The sequence below is a fragment of the Pangasianodon hypophthalmus genome, chromosome 6 (assembly GCF_027358585.1).
Source record: "Pangasianodon hypophthalmus isolate fPanHyp1 chromosome 6, fPanHyp1.pri, whole genome shotgun sequence".
Classification (NCBI taxonomy): Eukaryota; Metazoa; Chordata; class Actinopteri; order Siluriformes; family Pangasiidae; genus Pangasianodon; species Pangasianodon hypophthalmus.
In genome coordinates, this window is record NC_069715.1 from 28,327,172 (window position 1) to 28,344,119 (window position 16,948).

At 37.5% G+C, this 16,948-nt stretch overlaps 1 protein-coding gene and 1 long non-coding RNA gene across 2 annotated transcripts; one reads left to right on the forward strand and one right to left on the reverse strand.

The window, feature by feature from the left end:
- Positions 1 to 1,241: 1,241 nt before the first annotated feature.
- foxf1 (forkhead box F1) lies at positions 1,242 to 5,042 on the reverse strand. The gene is made up of 2 exons (XM_026913722.3): positions 3,732 to 5,042; positions 1,242 to 2,437 (listed from the first exon to the last, which is right to left on the reverse strand). The coding sequence occupies exons 1-2, from the start codon at positions 4,711 to 4,713 to the stop codon at positions 2,274 to 2,276; spliced, it is 1,146 nt and encodes a 381-aa protein (XP_026769523.1). The 5' UTR covers positions 4,714 to 5,042; the 3' UTR covers positions 1,242 to 2,273.
- Positions 5,043 to 5,413: 371 nt separating this feature from the next.
- On the forward strand, positions 5,414 to 16,676 carry LOC117597547 (uncharacterized). Its single transcript, XR_004578326.2, has 2 exons — positions 5,414 to 5,933; positions 16,266 to 16,676. It is a non-coding gene; the product is annotated as an uncharacterized LOC117597547 (long non-coding RNA).
- The last annotated feature ends 272 nt before the right edge of the window (positions 16,677 to 16,948 follow it).

A 16,948-nucleotide genomic window follows, 5' to 3' on the forward strand; every position in this document is an offset into this window, starting at 1 on the left:
CTTGAGTTTCCCCGCGGGGAATGATGAATTTATGAATTATTTATTATCATTCACAGTCGTTTTTAGTTCAATGGTCCTTCAACACACAGCCATTAGGTGGTGCACAAACTCTAGGGGAAAAATCGGCGCCTGATTTTGTGCAGTTTTGGGTCTAAATGCAAACTAACAAAGTGACCAGATCAGCAAAGTAAAAAACATAATGCAGAGCTTCAGATGTGGGCTGCTTGACAAGGTTCCCTTAAAAAAAAGAGGGAAAAAAAAGATCATTTAGAGGTTTAGGAATAAGAGGAAACGTTTCAGTGCAGCGTCTAGACCTCTGCTAAAGGATCTGAATATTTACTGTATAAACTGAGGACATGATGTAAACCGATTTATATAAAGCAATAAAAAGAAAAAAAACTAATATTAATACACTCTAGTGCTGTCATCCATGTGCAGCTGAAGACGTGCAGGCTAAAATAGGTGGATAATATAATAATAATAATAATAATAATAATAATAATAATAATAATAGAGTGCGACCTTGGTGATCACTTGCATTGTATTGCTTTGCTTTCTAAACTTTATCATTGTGGCCGACTTTTTATCCGAAACAACCTGGAAAAGACAGATTGCTGATTTCAGTTTCATGAATTCAGCGCCAAGTAGGATATCTGCAAAAAGCTGTACACATGTGGCACACACTCGATTTCTCACTTTGCCTTTGCATTTTGAGTTTCTCACTGGTTCTGTAGACTTACAAAAGTTAATTCCCCCCCCAAACCGAATGAAAGCTAAATACATACATTTTTCTTTTGAGTAGCATTAATTAATTAATTAATTATAGGCGCTGTAATGACACTGCTAATAGCACGGGTTTTGTTTCAGTAAGTAGTTATAATAATAATAATAATAATTATTATTATTATTATTATTATTATCTATTAAAATATTTAATTATTTTTGATATTTTATAAGCACGGATTTAGACTCATAGTTTCCAGTCGTAGAAAAGTGAAAAATGATTTTACAAACTTTTGTCTAGATTTCATTTTTAAGGGCTGTGTTTTTTTTTTTTTTTTTTTTTTTTGTTTGTTTTTTTTCATTAAGAAAAAAAAAATCTCTTTCTGTCCCGTCCGTAATTTTTTTAATTGATCTCCGAACGCAATCCCACTACTGAATCACATTAAAAAAGAAAAAAAGAAAAAAGAAAGAAAGAAAGAAATCTAATTTTCTTGGAAAACCCGCAAATTTGATGCGTATACTTTTGAACAGTTTAATTCCAACTGCATGCCATTATTGTTTTTATACAATTTTATACATATCGTGCGTAGATGACCTAATGTCTAAAGACACGAAAATAGAAAGTAAAAGATGCCTACTAAAAAGATATTACCTACACCATATACAATTTTTTTTTTACAGTGCTGGAAAATGACTCGTGTCAATACGGATATACAAAAAATAATAATAAAACACCAAACAAACAAAATAACAGTGCTTACATTAAACCTTCATTTTCTGTTTACACTGAATAAGACAGCGTCTGGGCAAATATTGCCGATAAAGCGTTCAATACTATGGCTATAATTATACAATCCAAATATAAACAGAATAAATAAAGTTGCGCTTTAAGGTTTAAAAGTGCCTTCGTTTTCCTTCCATGTGATAACCTGGTTACACTTTGACTTGCACTTGATTAGACAGAATTCAAATTTACTCTGATCAGATATCGAACAGCTTGTCCTGAATGAAAATTATATTTATATAGGCCTATAAAAAAAAAAACTCGTAATACAGTTTTCTCTGAAAAACTCGATTGAATCCTGGTTCCCCGGAATGACAACACGGACAGTCACTCACAAGCTACACTCAAGTGGTATCCATCCGCCAGCAGAGTTAGTACCAAGCGGGTTTTCTTTCTTTCTTGCTTTGCTTTTCTTTTCTTTTTGGCATTGAGATGCAGATTAGTTCAGAATTTGCGCAGTCTGATTTGGAAATAGCTTGAATAAATGTGGCACACATCACCTTAAAGGCTGTTTGTGAAAGGTGGTGGAAACACCCGACACGGTGAAGTTAAGGTACCCGGCTTTTCTCCTGTTCATGCTTTTGTACCGAGTTTGCATCATTTCGCATTTTTCTATGGTTGTAGCCTGTCATTGTGAGCGCTGTTGTCCTTTTTCTCCTTCTTTTCCAGCGCTCTTTCAGGCCCGTGTGTTGCTTTTTTCCCACCGCAGAGGCTCAGTGGCTCCTTCATCAGTGTTGAATCAGTCTCTAATTCATCACCAGTGCTGTCACATCACGCAAGGCTTGATGTCCTGATAGGCGACTTGTTGGTGATGATAGTAAGAGCCGCTTCCAGGTGAATGCATAGTTGAAGATGTCATGGCGTTGAAAGAGAAGACGAACTCCTTCCGGTCGCACATGCTGGGAGATTGGGAATGGTACCTGGGAATACCTACGGGGAGAAAACCACACAAATCCTCGTTAGGTTACTAAAGGGCATGAGGTTATTTATTTATTTATTTATTTATTTATTTAAATAATATATAAAATCAGAGTAGTAAATAGTCCAAATTACGTAAAGGCATTTGGGTAGTATCCAAATTTTGGGTAAGAAAATCTGTAGAGTTAAATTAGAATGAAATCTTTAAATTAGAATGAAATATTTGATTCCTTATATGAATATCATGAGTGTTGGTTTAGCATTATGATTCAGGAGGATAATATTAGCGTGACTAATAATAATAATAATAATAATAATAATAATAATAATAATAATAATCTCTTATTATTATTACTACTATTATCTTTGTTTTTGTATTATTATTATTATTGTTATCATTATTATTATTATTATTATTATTATTATTATTATTGCCTGCATTTTCGACTTAGGGAAAGATCAAGTTCATCTTCTTTTTTTATGTTCTTATACTTCTTTTTTTTTTAAACACGAATATAGATCTCTGTGGACTATCGACATTTTGAATCAAAATGTTGCTGCTGTGTTTAATCTGAACATTTCACGACAACACATTAAAGCTGTTGTTTTAAACACCCAAAGTCTGGTTTGTGCCAAATGCGATGCAACGCTGGAGGAATGTGCGAACTTTAAATTGATCCCGGTGCTGATGGTGGATGGGATTCTAAAGCCGCTGGTTTCATGTAGCATTTAATGACACCTGCATCTATTTTGGCGAGCCTGATTACACCGCCTGCAGGGAGTGAGTGTGGAAGGGCTGGATGGTTGACTTCAGGGTGGGAGATCTTCCTCTTAATTGACAGCGCCGTGCTCGCACGCGATTCCCACCGGACCCGGGGCCGCGCGCCCTGCTGGACTATTGTCTGTAAATTGGCACCGTTTTAAAGCTGAGTCCCGGAAGAGATGTGAGCTACCCTCTGCGGGCCTTCACTAACCACCCTCAAGAAATGACGCGCAAGAGAGCATCAAAGTTTTAATTAACTAGGACAAAAGTCCTATGCGCAATAGATTTTATTTATAGGACATGATCTCGGAATTAAATTGCTTTTATAGCACAGCTTTAAGGAGCTTTAAGCATGCGTTTTCCAGAGAATAATTGCAAATACAGATTTTTTTTTTTTTTAGTGCTAATAAATTTGCTTCATACTAAACAGTGCTATAAAGTATTTCTAAGTGACGTACATGCTGGATTTTATTTATTTATTTATTTATTTATTTAGTCCTTTTTCCTCATTAGTTTTTTTTTTTTTTTGTAAATAAATTTTACCTTGTAGGTCGGTCGTGCTGTGTCCATTCTGGTGCAGATATGACTGGTCCAGAGAGTGTGTCGGTAAGCTCGGCTGTAAAGGATTTGCGCCGGGGTTGCACGGAGACAGTGGCTGCTGTTTAATGTAAGACCCTCCGTTATTAAGGGAAGCTGACGGCGCGGGCGCCCACGCCGAGGTCGTGCTCGAGTAAACGGGATGCGGCTCCATGACTCCGCCGCCGGACAGCAGGGGCGAGGCTGAGTTGTCGTGGTGGGGATACTCGCTCCCCGTGGATCCCGTACAGTTCCCCATGTAGGAATGTCCACTGTTGGCCGACAGATGAGACATGGAGTGTCCCGCCAGGCCCATTCCCTCCATGTTACCTGCCAAATGTCCGTTCATCATCCCAATCCCGCTCTCTAAAGATAAACTATTTGGCGGGCAAGACAGGCCTCCGCCGCTGCCCTGGAAGTTGTAAGACTCGGGTAGGTGGTTGAACCCGAGGCCGTTCATCATGCTGTACATGGACGGCTTGAGCGCCTGACATTTGCGCCGGAATCCGCGTGGTCTGCGCCGAAAAGAGCCCTCCTCGAACATGAACTCGCTCGCAGGGTCGATGGTCCAGTAGTGGCCCTTCCCTGGCCGCCCGAGCCCTTTGGGCAGCTTAATGAAGCACTCGTTTAAGGACAAGTTGTGGCGCACGGAGTTTTTCCAGCCCTGGTAAGAGCCGCGGAAGAACGGGAAGCGGCTCTGGAGGAACTGGTAGATCTCGCTGAGTGTAAGACGCTTCGTCGGAGAGCTCTGGATGGCCATGACGATGAGCGCGATGTACGAGTACGGCGGCTTCTCAGGACGTCGGATGCCGGCGTTTGTCTTTTTGGCTTTGGTGGTGGAGGAGGCCGCGTCCATGGCCGCCGATTGAGCGTGCGCTTTCTCGGGCGCGGACATCGGGCTGCTTTGGGCAGGCGGCTGCACGGAAGGCTGCTGGACCTCGGCCGTCATCAGTTCTGTGCGCTCGACACGGCTTTGCTTTTTATTTATTTATTTTTTTTAAGAAAGGAAAATCCTCCACCTGTAGCGATATCGCCGAAAGTTCTGAAACCAGCGATCAACCAGATCGTGTCATGACCCACAAAAAAAAAAAAAAATCCTGACGCTCCAAGAAAGACAAGCGCGCCGTGGACAAGCTGTCGCGTGTAGTTCGGTAGCTTCACTGTCCTCGAGCTGGAAAAGTCCTGTAATGGCACTGTCCACAGTTAACACAGACAGGGAGCTTCTCATACGGCTTCGGTTCCGTCTGGTCTCGTTCGCTTTGCAGATCGCCCTTTACTTATCTGTGGCCATCAGCGCCTAGCCAAGCTCTTGACCATCATGAAGACGTCATGAAGCGCGTAAGGGACCGCCCAGTCTCCGCCCCTTTTCTTCCCCACGCCACGGGGTGGGCTCACACCAACATCTGGCATCTCTGCGTAAAGTTTTCTCCTGTTAGAGAACCGCTTGTCTGTTTGCATGTATATAATAGCACAAAATAAAGAGTGCATATGAATTTTATTAGTCAGTCTCATTAGTCAGATGTAATATATATATATTTTAGTTTTTTAGGCTTAAACAATCAATGCCTATACTTAATATATGTGCCATAATTTATGCTTATTCATTTTAATATTTCTTTTCTTATCACTATATTAAAATAGCTTTTATATAGTCGTTGTGTATTATTTTCTGTTTAATTACATGAATACATCATTTTGTTTGTCATTGTCAGAGCTTGTCATCACACATGGGAATTTTTCATATTTATTTCTACCCTGAGTTTTTTTTTTTTTTTAAATCTGTAATAATGCATGAAATATGCATGCAATGTTAAAAAATGCATTTTTGTTAAAAAGTGAAAATGCTACCCGTATTCACAGGAGCACACGGTCCGATTTCTTTTTAAGACAGACAGGAACATGGGCAGGATGTTTATACTGTCAAATGTAAACATTTTCTCTGGCCTTCTTTAAATAAAAAATCAAGCAAAAAGCCCCACAAGAGCTGCTAATACCCATTCTGAGGCTATGCGTCCGTTTTATGCGGCGCAAACTATTAGTGAATCTTAGTTTTAACATAAATGTAGAGATGAAGCCGTACACAGTTCTGACTGAAGGACTTTTTTAAAAAGCTGGGACTCAGATCTGCACTTGCTTCCAGAAACTTTGCTATATGAAGACGGCTAATCGGTGAGTCAAGGCAAGTCAGTTTCACTTGTCACATGAATTCGGGCTAGTAATAGATGTGAAAATGAGCAGCAATATTCTGAACATTATATGGTTTATCTTTATGAAACGCAGTGATACAGATAGATGCAGATAAACTGAGGATAACTAACCGGCAAAATAAATCATGAGAATAAAATCTATAAGTTTATTATAAATAGCTTATCTGCTTTATAATTTCCTGGACCTAGGGATATGGTGAGTGAAACAAAAACCTGTGTATTAACTCTTTTTTTTCTGGCTGTGTGTGCGTAGTCTGGGTGAGCTGTGATCCGATTTTCGGCAAAAAGCACACAGCTGCACAGCAATAGCCTAGCCTTAACCTTGCAAAAAAAAAAAAAAAAAAACATGGAATTTCAGGTTGCTTCACCAATAATACTTCCACTAAGATTCCATATATATATATATATATATATATAAACTATATAGACTATATTCTATTTATTTTAGATATTTTATATCTATATTCTATTTATATAGTATCTTATTATAGTATCTTATTATAGACTTGCTATGCACACCTTTTTGTACAGAATTAAATTCAGTAAACTGGTACTTTTTGCCTTGAAGCAAACCCTTTGCTACATTTCACATAGTGCATGACGTCGTCTAGTGACCCGCGATTATGTAGGGTTAAATAAAAATATACAACCCCCTGTCGCCACCGACAAGCCATTAAGGCTGAAGCAAGCCTCAGGCACTCGCTGTTGTGACCGAAACCCAAGTAACGGAGTGTATATTGATAGAACCGGACTCCACGTCCTCCGCGCAGGGCGCATTTATCAGCGCGCGGACCACCCAGCGTGTAAACCCGGGAAAGAGAGAGAGAGAGAGAGAGAGAGAGAAAGAGAGAGAGAGAGAGAGAGAGAGAGAGACAGGGCGCGCGCGCACCCGTCCGTTCTCTTCCCCGCTGCGTTTAATTAACGTTGATGACTTCATTGATTTGTGCAGTTCTGTGCGTTCTCTATACCGCCAGCCTTTATTTTCACACTGCAGAACTACAGCACGCGCTCACCACTGAATACCACATCAAAACAGCGCGCACTATAGAGACCAGATAACCTTAATTACTGTTACTTTAGTTTTTGACTCTACTGTTTAGTACACGTTCTGCTGATCTTCTCTGACATGCCTCCCATGTCCTAATATCCGCTTCTGATGTTTACCTGACTGACTGACACACACACACACACACACACACACACACACACACTCACACAGGTAGCCTATAATCTCAACCAATCAATGAATTTTATCAATTAAACATTGGACCTAAATATAATTCTTTCTTTTATGTATATTCTCTAGAAACTTTGTGTACTCCGCTCAACCTTTACTACACCCACTATAATAAAATATCAGAATTTGCTTACTATCAATTTACCCAATTTATAGTGTCTCCATATAGATAATTCACATTGTATTTATAGTTTACAAACATATAACCTATTATTATTGCTATACACACACCTTTCTGTACATAGAATTATTGAGAAGGTTACAGAATGGATCCTCTATGAATATATTTGTTTCTATAATATTTATGCATATTTTTATTAGATCATGTAGTGATGCTGTGTCGATTCATCTACGTATTTATGTTTAAAATGGATCACAGGGACTCTACTACTACAACTACTACTGCTAATAATAATAATAATAATAATAATAATAATAATAATAATATTAAGAGCTTTTCTTTGCTTTAGTTCTCGCCAGGCTGTCTCTTTAACCACAGCTCCAAGCGCGTTAGGTTAGGCGCACACCCACTTCATCCAGAGCGCACATTTTCCATGACGTTCTCCAGTGAAATATTTGACAGCATGTAGAGATTCACCTCATGCTCACGCTGGAGTCCTGCATGCTCGCATACTTAGTTTCTGAGCAACGCATGATATGCAAGTGAGACCCGAAATTCCTTGCTCAGTGCATCCCAAACAGCTTAGCCACCCATTCCTTAGGCAAAAATGCCTGCATGTTGCAGACCTACCCTTCTTCAGTTCTCCAGGTTAAACAAGAAGTGTTGTCTGAATTATTATTTTCGGTTATGATTCCTAAGTAACCAGAAAACATAACGCACTGAATATTACCCAACTACAGCACGCGCGGAAATTACAGTGAATTAAAAGCAACGCTGCGCATTTAAATGAAATGGTTGCGTATAGCCTATACTGCATTGTTCATAATTCTAAGGATAACCTGCACTGTCTGTTATCTCTGAATCTAATACTAGGACTTCACCTAGCTGGACTGACATTCCCATAGCCATATAACATGATATTATAACAGTGTTTATAGTCGGATCTTTCTTTCCGTCACTTTGTCAGTCCAAAAATATCTGCTGTCAATCCTATCTTTGTTATTGTGCACGTGCGCTGAACAGACACTTCAGTTCCAGCGAATCAAACATGTAACATGCACAAACTGTTTAAATTATAAATAAATAAATAAATAAATAAAACAGCAAGTGGACAAGACATAACAATAAAAAGATTTGCACTCAATTTTCGAGTGAAGATAAAAGTGAAAAAAAAGTGCACGTTTCTTCAAAATCTATTTATTTGCTACTGGGCTAAGCAGCAGTTGCAATCCACTTCTGTTCTAAAATGAAATTAAACAAAAGTTTGAATTGTCCCTGAAAGGAGAAAAAAAATGAAAGTGTCACGTCACGCACAGAGAGAGAGAAGGAGAGATCTCGACTGCGCGCTCGGAGGCCATGAGGTTCACCAAAAGGGTGCAATGGAAATGTTTGAAAAGTCCCATGACAGACTGATCCGTCAAATGAATGTCTGCTTGCTGGGCCACAAGTTCACTCTTGTTTGACATTGTGGCCAAACTCGAAATGTGCAAAATGGAGCCAATGCTAAAAGTGGTTTGATTAGTGTAAAAAAAAAAAATCTAGATGTGTTATTAATAGATGGATTTTAAAATGTTCATTTCTGCAGATGAGGTTTATAGATATAGATTTGTCTCATACACAAAATACGTGGATTTTTTTTTTCTTGCTTGGAGCCTCTGCACCAGAAATAATCTCCTAAACATCCTAAACATATCCTATACATCAAGATCACTGGAGAGTAGTGTGCATGTACATGTAGCCTGGCAGCTCATGAAGCACACAGTGTTTTTTTGGATACTAGATTTGGAGAGTTCACTAACACGTGATCGCGCGCAACTGGACTACAACTGAATATCTGTTTCTCCGCGTCGCTTCATAGTCCATCACTGAGGTGAAATCAGAAAGGAGCTGGAGCAGAGGTGCCCACTCCTCCTCACTTTCACTGGCGCAGTAGGTGGCCGTGTATATTTTCGTTCAAGCGGTGTTTATGTGAATGAAAGAAGAAAAAAAAAAAGGGCGGAATTGCACGCGCGCGCGGCTGATTGCGCTTATTGGGCGGCTGGACTGATGTGAAGCGCTGCCCCACCCATCCGAGCAATCAACAGCTCGCCAATCACGCCCGAATGGCTTTTTAATTTTCCTTGGCAGGAGCCTTGGCCATTGGACTCTCAGAGAAGTTTTTTTGGCGTGCAAATACTGAAAGACAAGCTGGCGGTTTCTGAACTGTGGCCCATTTAGAGCGGGTCATCCATTTATCACAGCCTCGTGATGGGGTTTTGCAGGATGGTAGAGAAAAAAAACAAAAAAATACTCGCTTTACGGTGTAATGTAGCTACAATGCGCGCTAATCACGAACGATTTCTGCAGCATCGGCGGGTGGCGTCACCCGAATCTCTCTCAGTGCTTCAGGAAACCTGGTGGCAAGATCCGTGAGCACGAATAGCTCATAAAAAAGACTCTAATTAAAAAAAATGGGTTGTAATGGTCAATTGACTATAATATAATATAATATAATATAATATAATATAATATAATATAATATAATATAATATAATATAATTGCATACGTAAAGCACATTTTTAGCTCTTCACTTCATAAACAGTCTTTTGCAAAAACAAACAAACAAAACAAACTAAAAACCAACCAACCAACCAAACAAAAACCTAAATAAAAACAAAAACAATCCACAAAACCCCGACCAAACAGGGATATAATATAATATAATATAATATAATATAATATAATATAATATAATATAATATAATATAATATAACTAAAGAAATAATTTACATGTGGACTGTTTTTGTTTTTGCACTTAAAGCTCATTTTTACGCCGTAACTTTTCCCTTCTTGAAGTCATCTGCAAAAATAAATAAATATATAAAGAAAGAAAGAATGAAGCAACTCCTTCCTCCCAAAATTACACCAAATAGACACCAATATAATATAATATAATATAATATAATATAATATAATATAATATAATATAATATAATATAATATAATATAATATTTAAAGCACATTTTTTTTGCTCAGTAGCTCTTCACTTCATAACCAGTCGTTTGCAAAAAACAAAACAAAACGAACAAACAAAGAAAGAAACAAAAATCCTAAATGAAACAAAAACAAACCACAAAACCCCCACCAAACAGGGATATTATTATATTATTATTATTATATTATTATTAAACAGGGATTATATTATATTATATTATATTATATTATATTATATTATATTATATTATATTATATTATATTATAATAAAGCTAATTTTTGCGCAGTAGCTCTTCACTCATAAACAGTCATTTGCAAAAACAACAACAAACACCCACGAAAGCCTCAGTAGAGTGTGATCTAATCAGTAATCTAATCTGATCTAATCTAATCTAATGTCAGACGTAAAGCTGATTTTTTTTTTTTTTTGCGCAGTAGCTTTTCCACGTCTTGAACATTCATTTGCAATCATTTCTCAAGGATCCCGACTCTTTCTTTTTCTCCCTCATAAACACGTTTGTGTTATGTTTCTGTTCTGGCACAAAGTAGAGCTAGTTTGAGGAGTGGAGAGGAGTCTTCGGGGTGGTCTGAAGTGGGTGACATGGCCATTGATCATGTGGATGTTGCGCTGAAACATACACGCAGGCTGAAGAGCAGAGATGACCCCGAGTCCCTCTGACTCCCAAAAAAAGCTCATTTTACCGCCCCACAGTTTTGTTTAAAATTAATTATTAGATTCGCTGCTTGGTCCAAATCTCGGATTATCTTGCAACACTACATCCACAACACAATAATGAACCAAATTAGTTTGTTTGGACAACAGATGATGAAATCCTACAGCATATATTAGACTGATTTTTATTTATTGTGACACTGTGATAGGAGAAATGGATTATTCTCAGAATTTACGGCTTTATTTAATATTTCACAGGAGTCGGGTTGTGATCGAGTTTCCGACAAAGCAAATAAACTAAAAACGGTGGTTTATCTTGAAAATTAAGACTTTTTTTAGTTAGTAAACATCAACCACAATTCATAATTAAGAATAAATATCAATCTTTCGCTTATTATTATAAGAAGGCCACAGTCTGTAATGTTTACTCGAAAGAGTTTCCTATAGAATATAAGCCGCAAATTTTGCCTATAATGTTTTTTGCATTTATTTGCGACATTTTTATAATCTGAATTTCAGAACTAAGATATAAACATTACGAAGTTCTATTTAAAAAAATATTATTCCCATTTCTTTATTTTTGGGCTTTAACAGTAGAAATTAAAACTTCAGTGTTTTCTTACTCCTAAGTCCTAAAATAAAGTTTATTCTTGGTTCTGTATGGTGCATATTCATAATCTTATTACAGTTTATAAATCAGTTCAATCAGTAATGCTGCTGGGGGTTAATCAGTCTTTTTCTCAGTAATTGTAAACGTGTTCTTCATGCTCATGCAACCACACACACACACACACACACACACACACACAGAAAAACTAAATCTAAGTGAGAGAAAATGAAGGTGGGCTATATTTGTCTATTCATAAATATGATTTTTGACAGCGGGAGACGTTTGTTTCATGAATTTAAAATAAGTCAAATAAATAAAGTCTAAGTGGTGAGGAGTTGGCAGCTCTGAGCCTGTTAGTAATAAGCTCTGAGTGCTTAAAGCTTTGCAAGGAGGTTAAAATCTTTGCTGAAACTGCAACGACAATGAAAGTTAAAAATATTTATCCATGACACAGGTTGAGGTCACAAATCTACAGCATGAAGACTAATGCTGCCAAACTTGCATCAAGACCAGAGAGATCTAAAATGCTTTGTTATAATACAGCATTAAAGGAAAAAATAAATCAGTCTGTGGTTTTAGTCTCCAGCTTTCAGTTGCTTTAATATAACAAACCCAAATCAAGTGCTCACCTTTTAACTAAGTGACAGAAAAGTGTTAAAGAGTTGCTTATTAATGCTAATTAGATTTTTGCTAATATGTTTTTATATTGTATTCGTTTTATTAGGGAATTTGGTGGCACAGTTGGATTATATTATTCAGTAAAACATTGCAAAAACATCTTTGCATTGTCCTTGTGTAAAAGAATCTTTATGTGTAAACTTTTAAATGTTCACATTGTCAGTTATTGCTTTTAATTGCTCACAAATCCTTCTGTGAAATAAAACAGTGAAAGGACTTCTTTTCAGCCTGTCATTGTATAAACTGTAGTCTCTCTCTCTCTCTTTCAAAAAAAAAAAAAAAAACTCAAAGTACAGACAAATTCAACAATACCATTCACCTTTGAAGTATTTTTTTTTATTCACAGTAAAATATGTTTATGTCTCTTTTCCCAACCTTCTCAGCCTTGGCCTTGACCATACTGTCAGCATTTCCTGTCTTGTCTTATAATTTAGAGGTTTGAATAGAAAGGTGTACTGTTGCAATCTATGATCCAGAAAAACCACCATAATACAGACACCTCTCTCTCTCTCTCTCTCTCTCTCTCTCTCTCTCTCACACACACACAAACACACACACACACACACTGCAGACGAGTCCTGTGAGTCTAGGCCCAGTCTGAGATAGACACTTTTACTCTCTGTTTTGTTGCCTTCTCAACCCTGTACAATAAAACACAGCCTTTCCCATGGCATCAACACAGCAACACCACAGGCGTGTATCTACTGTGAGCCACAACACTGGAAAAGGGCTTGAGGTAATGATGAGACAAAAGGATGGAGAGAAAGACAGACAGAGAGATGAAGAAGAAGAAGAAGAAGAAGTGGAAGAAGCCCACGCACTTCTGTGGTGCAGGTTAGACTAATTTGGGTCAGACTGATTTGAGGCAGATGAGAGCAGGATCCAGCTCTCCATACGCTCCGTATTTGTGTAATCCAGTGGCTTGTCCCCACTCTCTCCCTCTGAAGGAGGATTTTCCTGCGGGGGAGGCGATTCGGAAAAAGCAATTAAGAATTCCCAAACAGTTCACAACAATAGAAGATGTCGTGGTGCGGTGCCTGTTTTCAGTCCCCAAAGGTCTTCCTCTCCAAGTTCGACTATTTTTAAACCCACCTATACAACAACTACAGATTCAACATGAACACACTGGAGAATCAGTGAAATGTCTGGAGATGTTTGTAGGTGTGATGTATTAGCTGTGATAAGACAGCTTGACAGCTTACAACAGATACATAGATAGAATTATTTTCATGTTAGAGCAGCAAAATGAAACAGTACACACTTATATGTCAGGCAAATATGTATAAGTAATACGCTTGAGTGCAAAAAATATGCTCGAAAAGTTTTAAAAAACACTTTATTTTACAGTTTATCTAATAACAAAACATTAAACATGAAATGCGGATGTATCCTTTAACAAGGCAATCAGACCATAAACCAAAAAGGCAAAATTAGGTTTAAAGCATGTATAGAATATACATGAAGCATTTATGAATAAGTAATGCAGTTGAGTGCAAAAATATACACCCCCATGGTTTCTAGGTGGGAAAAATGTAAAATTTATTTTACAGTTTATGAAATGAAAAAAACAAATCCAGAAAGTTAACAAAGAAACATGGATGTATCCTGTAACACGACTGCAATCCATAACAATGATTAAAAAAAAAAGATAAAAAATTAAGTTTATAATGTGTATAAACTTGTTCCAAAAGAGGGAAATGTGAAAGCCTTTCTTTTAGAATGTTATGACAGAATATTTATATCACATTTAGAAAAGTCTTAAATTGATATCGTTTCTCTTATAATTAGTAACTTAACATATTTGAATTGATTTGTGTAAGAATGAAGGATAATCGTTCATTGTGAAACTTAAAACCTAACACACTACATGATTTTATCTGTATTTTGTCTTAAGGGTGCGCAAACTTTTGCATTCAACTATTAATATGCATGCTGTACTTCAGTGAATAAATAGGCAAAGAAAATGTGACATTAAACATATTTGGAACAGGTACCAAATGTTGTAATGTGCTTTTATTACTGTAAAATAATATCAGCATGATATGTGTTATGACATCATAAAACTTTATAACATTGAAACGAAAAGCATCTCCATGTTGTTCCAGCGCTCTTTTGTCATGTGGCTATCGGAAAAGTACGAATTCCTTAGAAATGGTAATGTAATGTAAGTGGGTTTTATAATGGCTGCTCCCCACAGCGGAAGGCCAGGGTGGGAAAAAGGGTCTGAGAGCATTTCCTGCTTCGAAGGGGGTCCAAGTGATGCATCAGACCAAACTGGCATCATGTAACACGGAGCACGCCAAGGCGCAGCACTCCACATGCAGACGGAGAAAGAAAGAGAGAAAGACGGCGCAACAGCATGCCAGATCTATTTTTCTAAATTAGAGGGAACAGGCTAGATGAGGAGCTAAGATTTTCAGGACATACCACAGCTAAACATAGTAAATATTACTAAAGAGGCAACAGAACGCTCTTCAGTTTTATGGCTGAGAGTTAGCAGATGTTGTCCAGCCACCATGGAACATGCTGTTGAATTGCATTCAGATCATTTCTGCACTAACTTTCCATGACATTCGTACAGTATGTACATGAACAACGATAGTTTTACTCAATACTGAGAACTGTGACTATACCCACCCTTTCGGAAAAAATCACATCCCATTCACACGTTATCATCATGTGAAAATCATCTGAAAGAGCAAAATGTAAAAAAAAATAACATGTGACATCACTTCGTGAAGATGTGACAATGACACACATGATAAATAAAACTAGTTTACTAACATGAAAATAAATGAAGCACACATAAAGAAAAATCATGAGTGATTTGTGGTAAATGAATCATGTTTAAAATAAAGATCGCACAAGGAGATGAATGAATTGTGTAAAAATCACATGTGTAGATAAATGAATCATATGGGGAAAAAATCACATGAAAATAGATGAATCATGTCAAAAAATATTGCATGTTTGATTTGTGGTAAATCAGTTGCATACAAAAATCATGTGAAAATTAATGAATCGTGAAAAAAATCACTTGAATATAAATGAATCATATGTAAATAAAATCATGTGAAAAATGAGTTTTGGAAAAAAAATGAATAATTTTTTCAAAGTCATGTGCAAAATCAAAACACATATGCACTACATGGGAAAACATATCAAACGTGAATTGTCTAAAAACCACACGTAAATTTCCCATCATGCAATTTTTTTTTACATGTAAGGGTGTACATACATATGCATAACGTCTGGTTCTGTCTTTATTATACTACAACTAGAAATGAGTTTTGGAGCCATTTGTGGAATGACACGCAGGTTCAGAGGCCAGGACGAGACGAGTTTTGTGTGTTTGTCTGTCTGTGTCTGCTGGTATATCAGTATGTGTATGCGCAAGATCACGAAAGCACGCACACACACACACACACGCACACACACGTCTCCAGACGTGTCGACAGCCTGCGCCTGCTCCCTGCCGTTTGTGTAAATGTCACATGGAGCACACGGAGAATCTTAGCCTGAACCCGTCAAAAGGCTTTTTATTTCCACCTGCTCCAGGCCTCTTTCCGTTGGCCTGCTCTATAACAATGGTGCTGGAAAAGCCACGAGAGTGCTCTCTGACAGGAGCAGGATTGATGCTGGATTATGTTTGGCCCCTCTTCAGATGGGCTCCAACTCGGGAAGCGCTTCCCTCCCCTTTTCCGCCACCACCGCTGCTCCTAAAACACGGCCCAAGTCTGAACATTTAAAAAAAAAAAAAAAAAAAAAGCATTTTAATGACCACTCGGTGCACTCATAAACATTACTTTCACATTATTACACCTTTCTGCTGTGCATGGGAAAGACATGACTTTCACGTCTTAGCATATTAATCAGCTAGTTATCGTAAAGCATGTTATTCACTACACTGAGAAGTCTGGCCGAGTCCCAGGAGTATAAAGGGTTAATTTTTTATCTTTCAATTCACTTCTTTGCTTTTAATTTTTTGTTGTTTTTAGGTCTAATGATCTCTTGCTGCTTCTCAGACCTGATCCTGATCCAGAGATGGAAGGAAGTGCAGGTATGTGAAGTACCAGCACCAGGTTACAGCATCAGGTCACGCTTCGGACCATTGACCCTTGATCCCAGCGTCTGTTTATATCTTGTGATTGATTGGATAAATAGTGATGAGTCATATCCCCAAGTGTGTTTATATTACAGAGTCACGCAAGGAAGGAAAAGAGCTATGACCTGCTAAAAGCCAGTGGGAGAGAGAAGGAGGGTGAGGTTATTAAATGCTACCTGTTAATGTCAGTGTTAATGTTTTTACACCATTTACATAATGATAAATATGTTATTGCATTAGAAGGAAATATGTAACCAAAATTGTTCCGATGTTGATTTCTCCAAATAAATCTCCTTTGCATATCTTTTCCTCTTGACTGTGTCTTGACTGTAATCTGTATTGTTCTCATTCAGGAATTGTTGCTATGTTAATTGTAATATATATATATATATATATATATATATATATATATATATATATATATATATATATATATATATAAATACATCTCCTGTACACCAGATGCAAGAAAACCAAAGTTCTCAAGGCCTTCAAATTTAGCTCCTACATATTACGCAGGATATCAGCACTAAACCTAAACCAAGTAAGCCACAGCGGCCTGCGTCTGTGATTAAA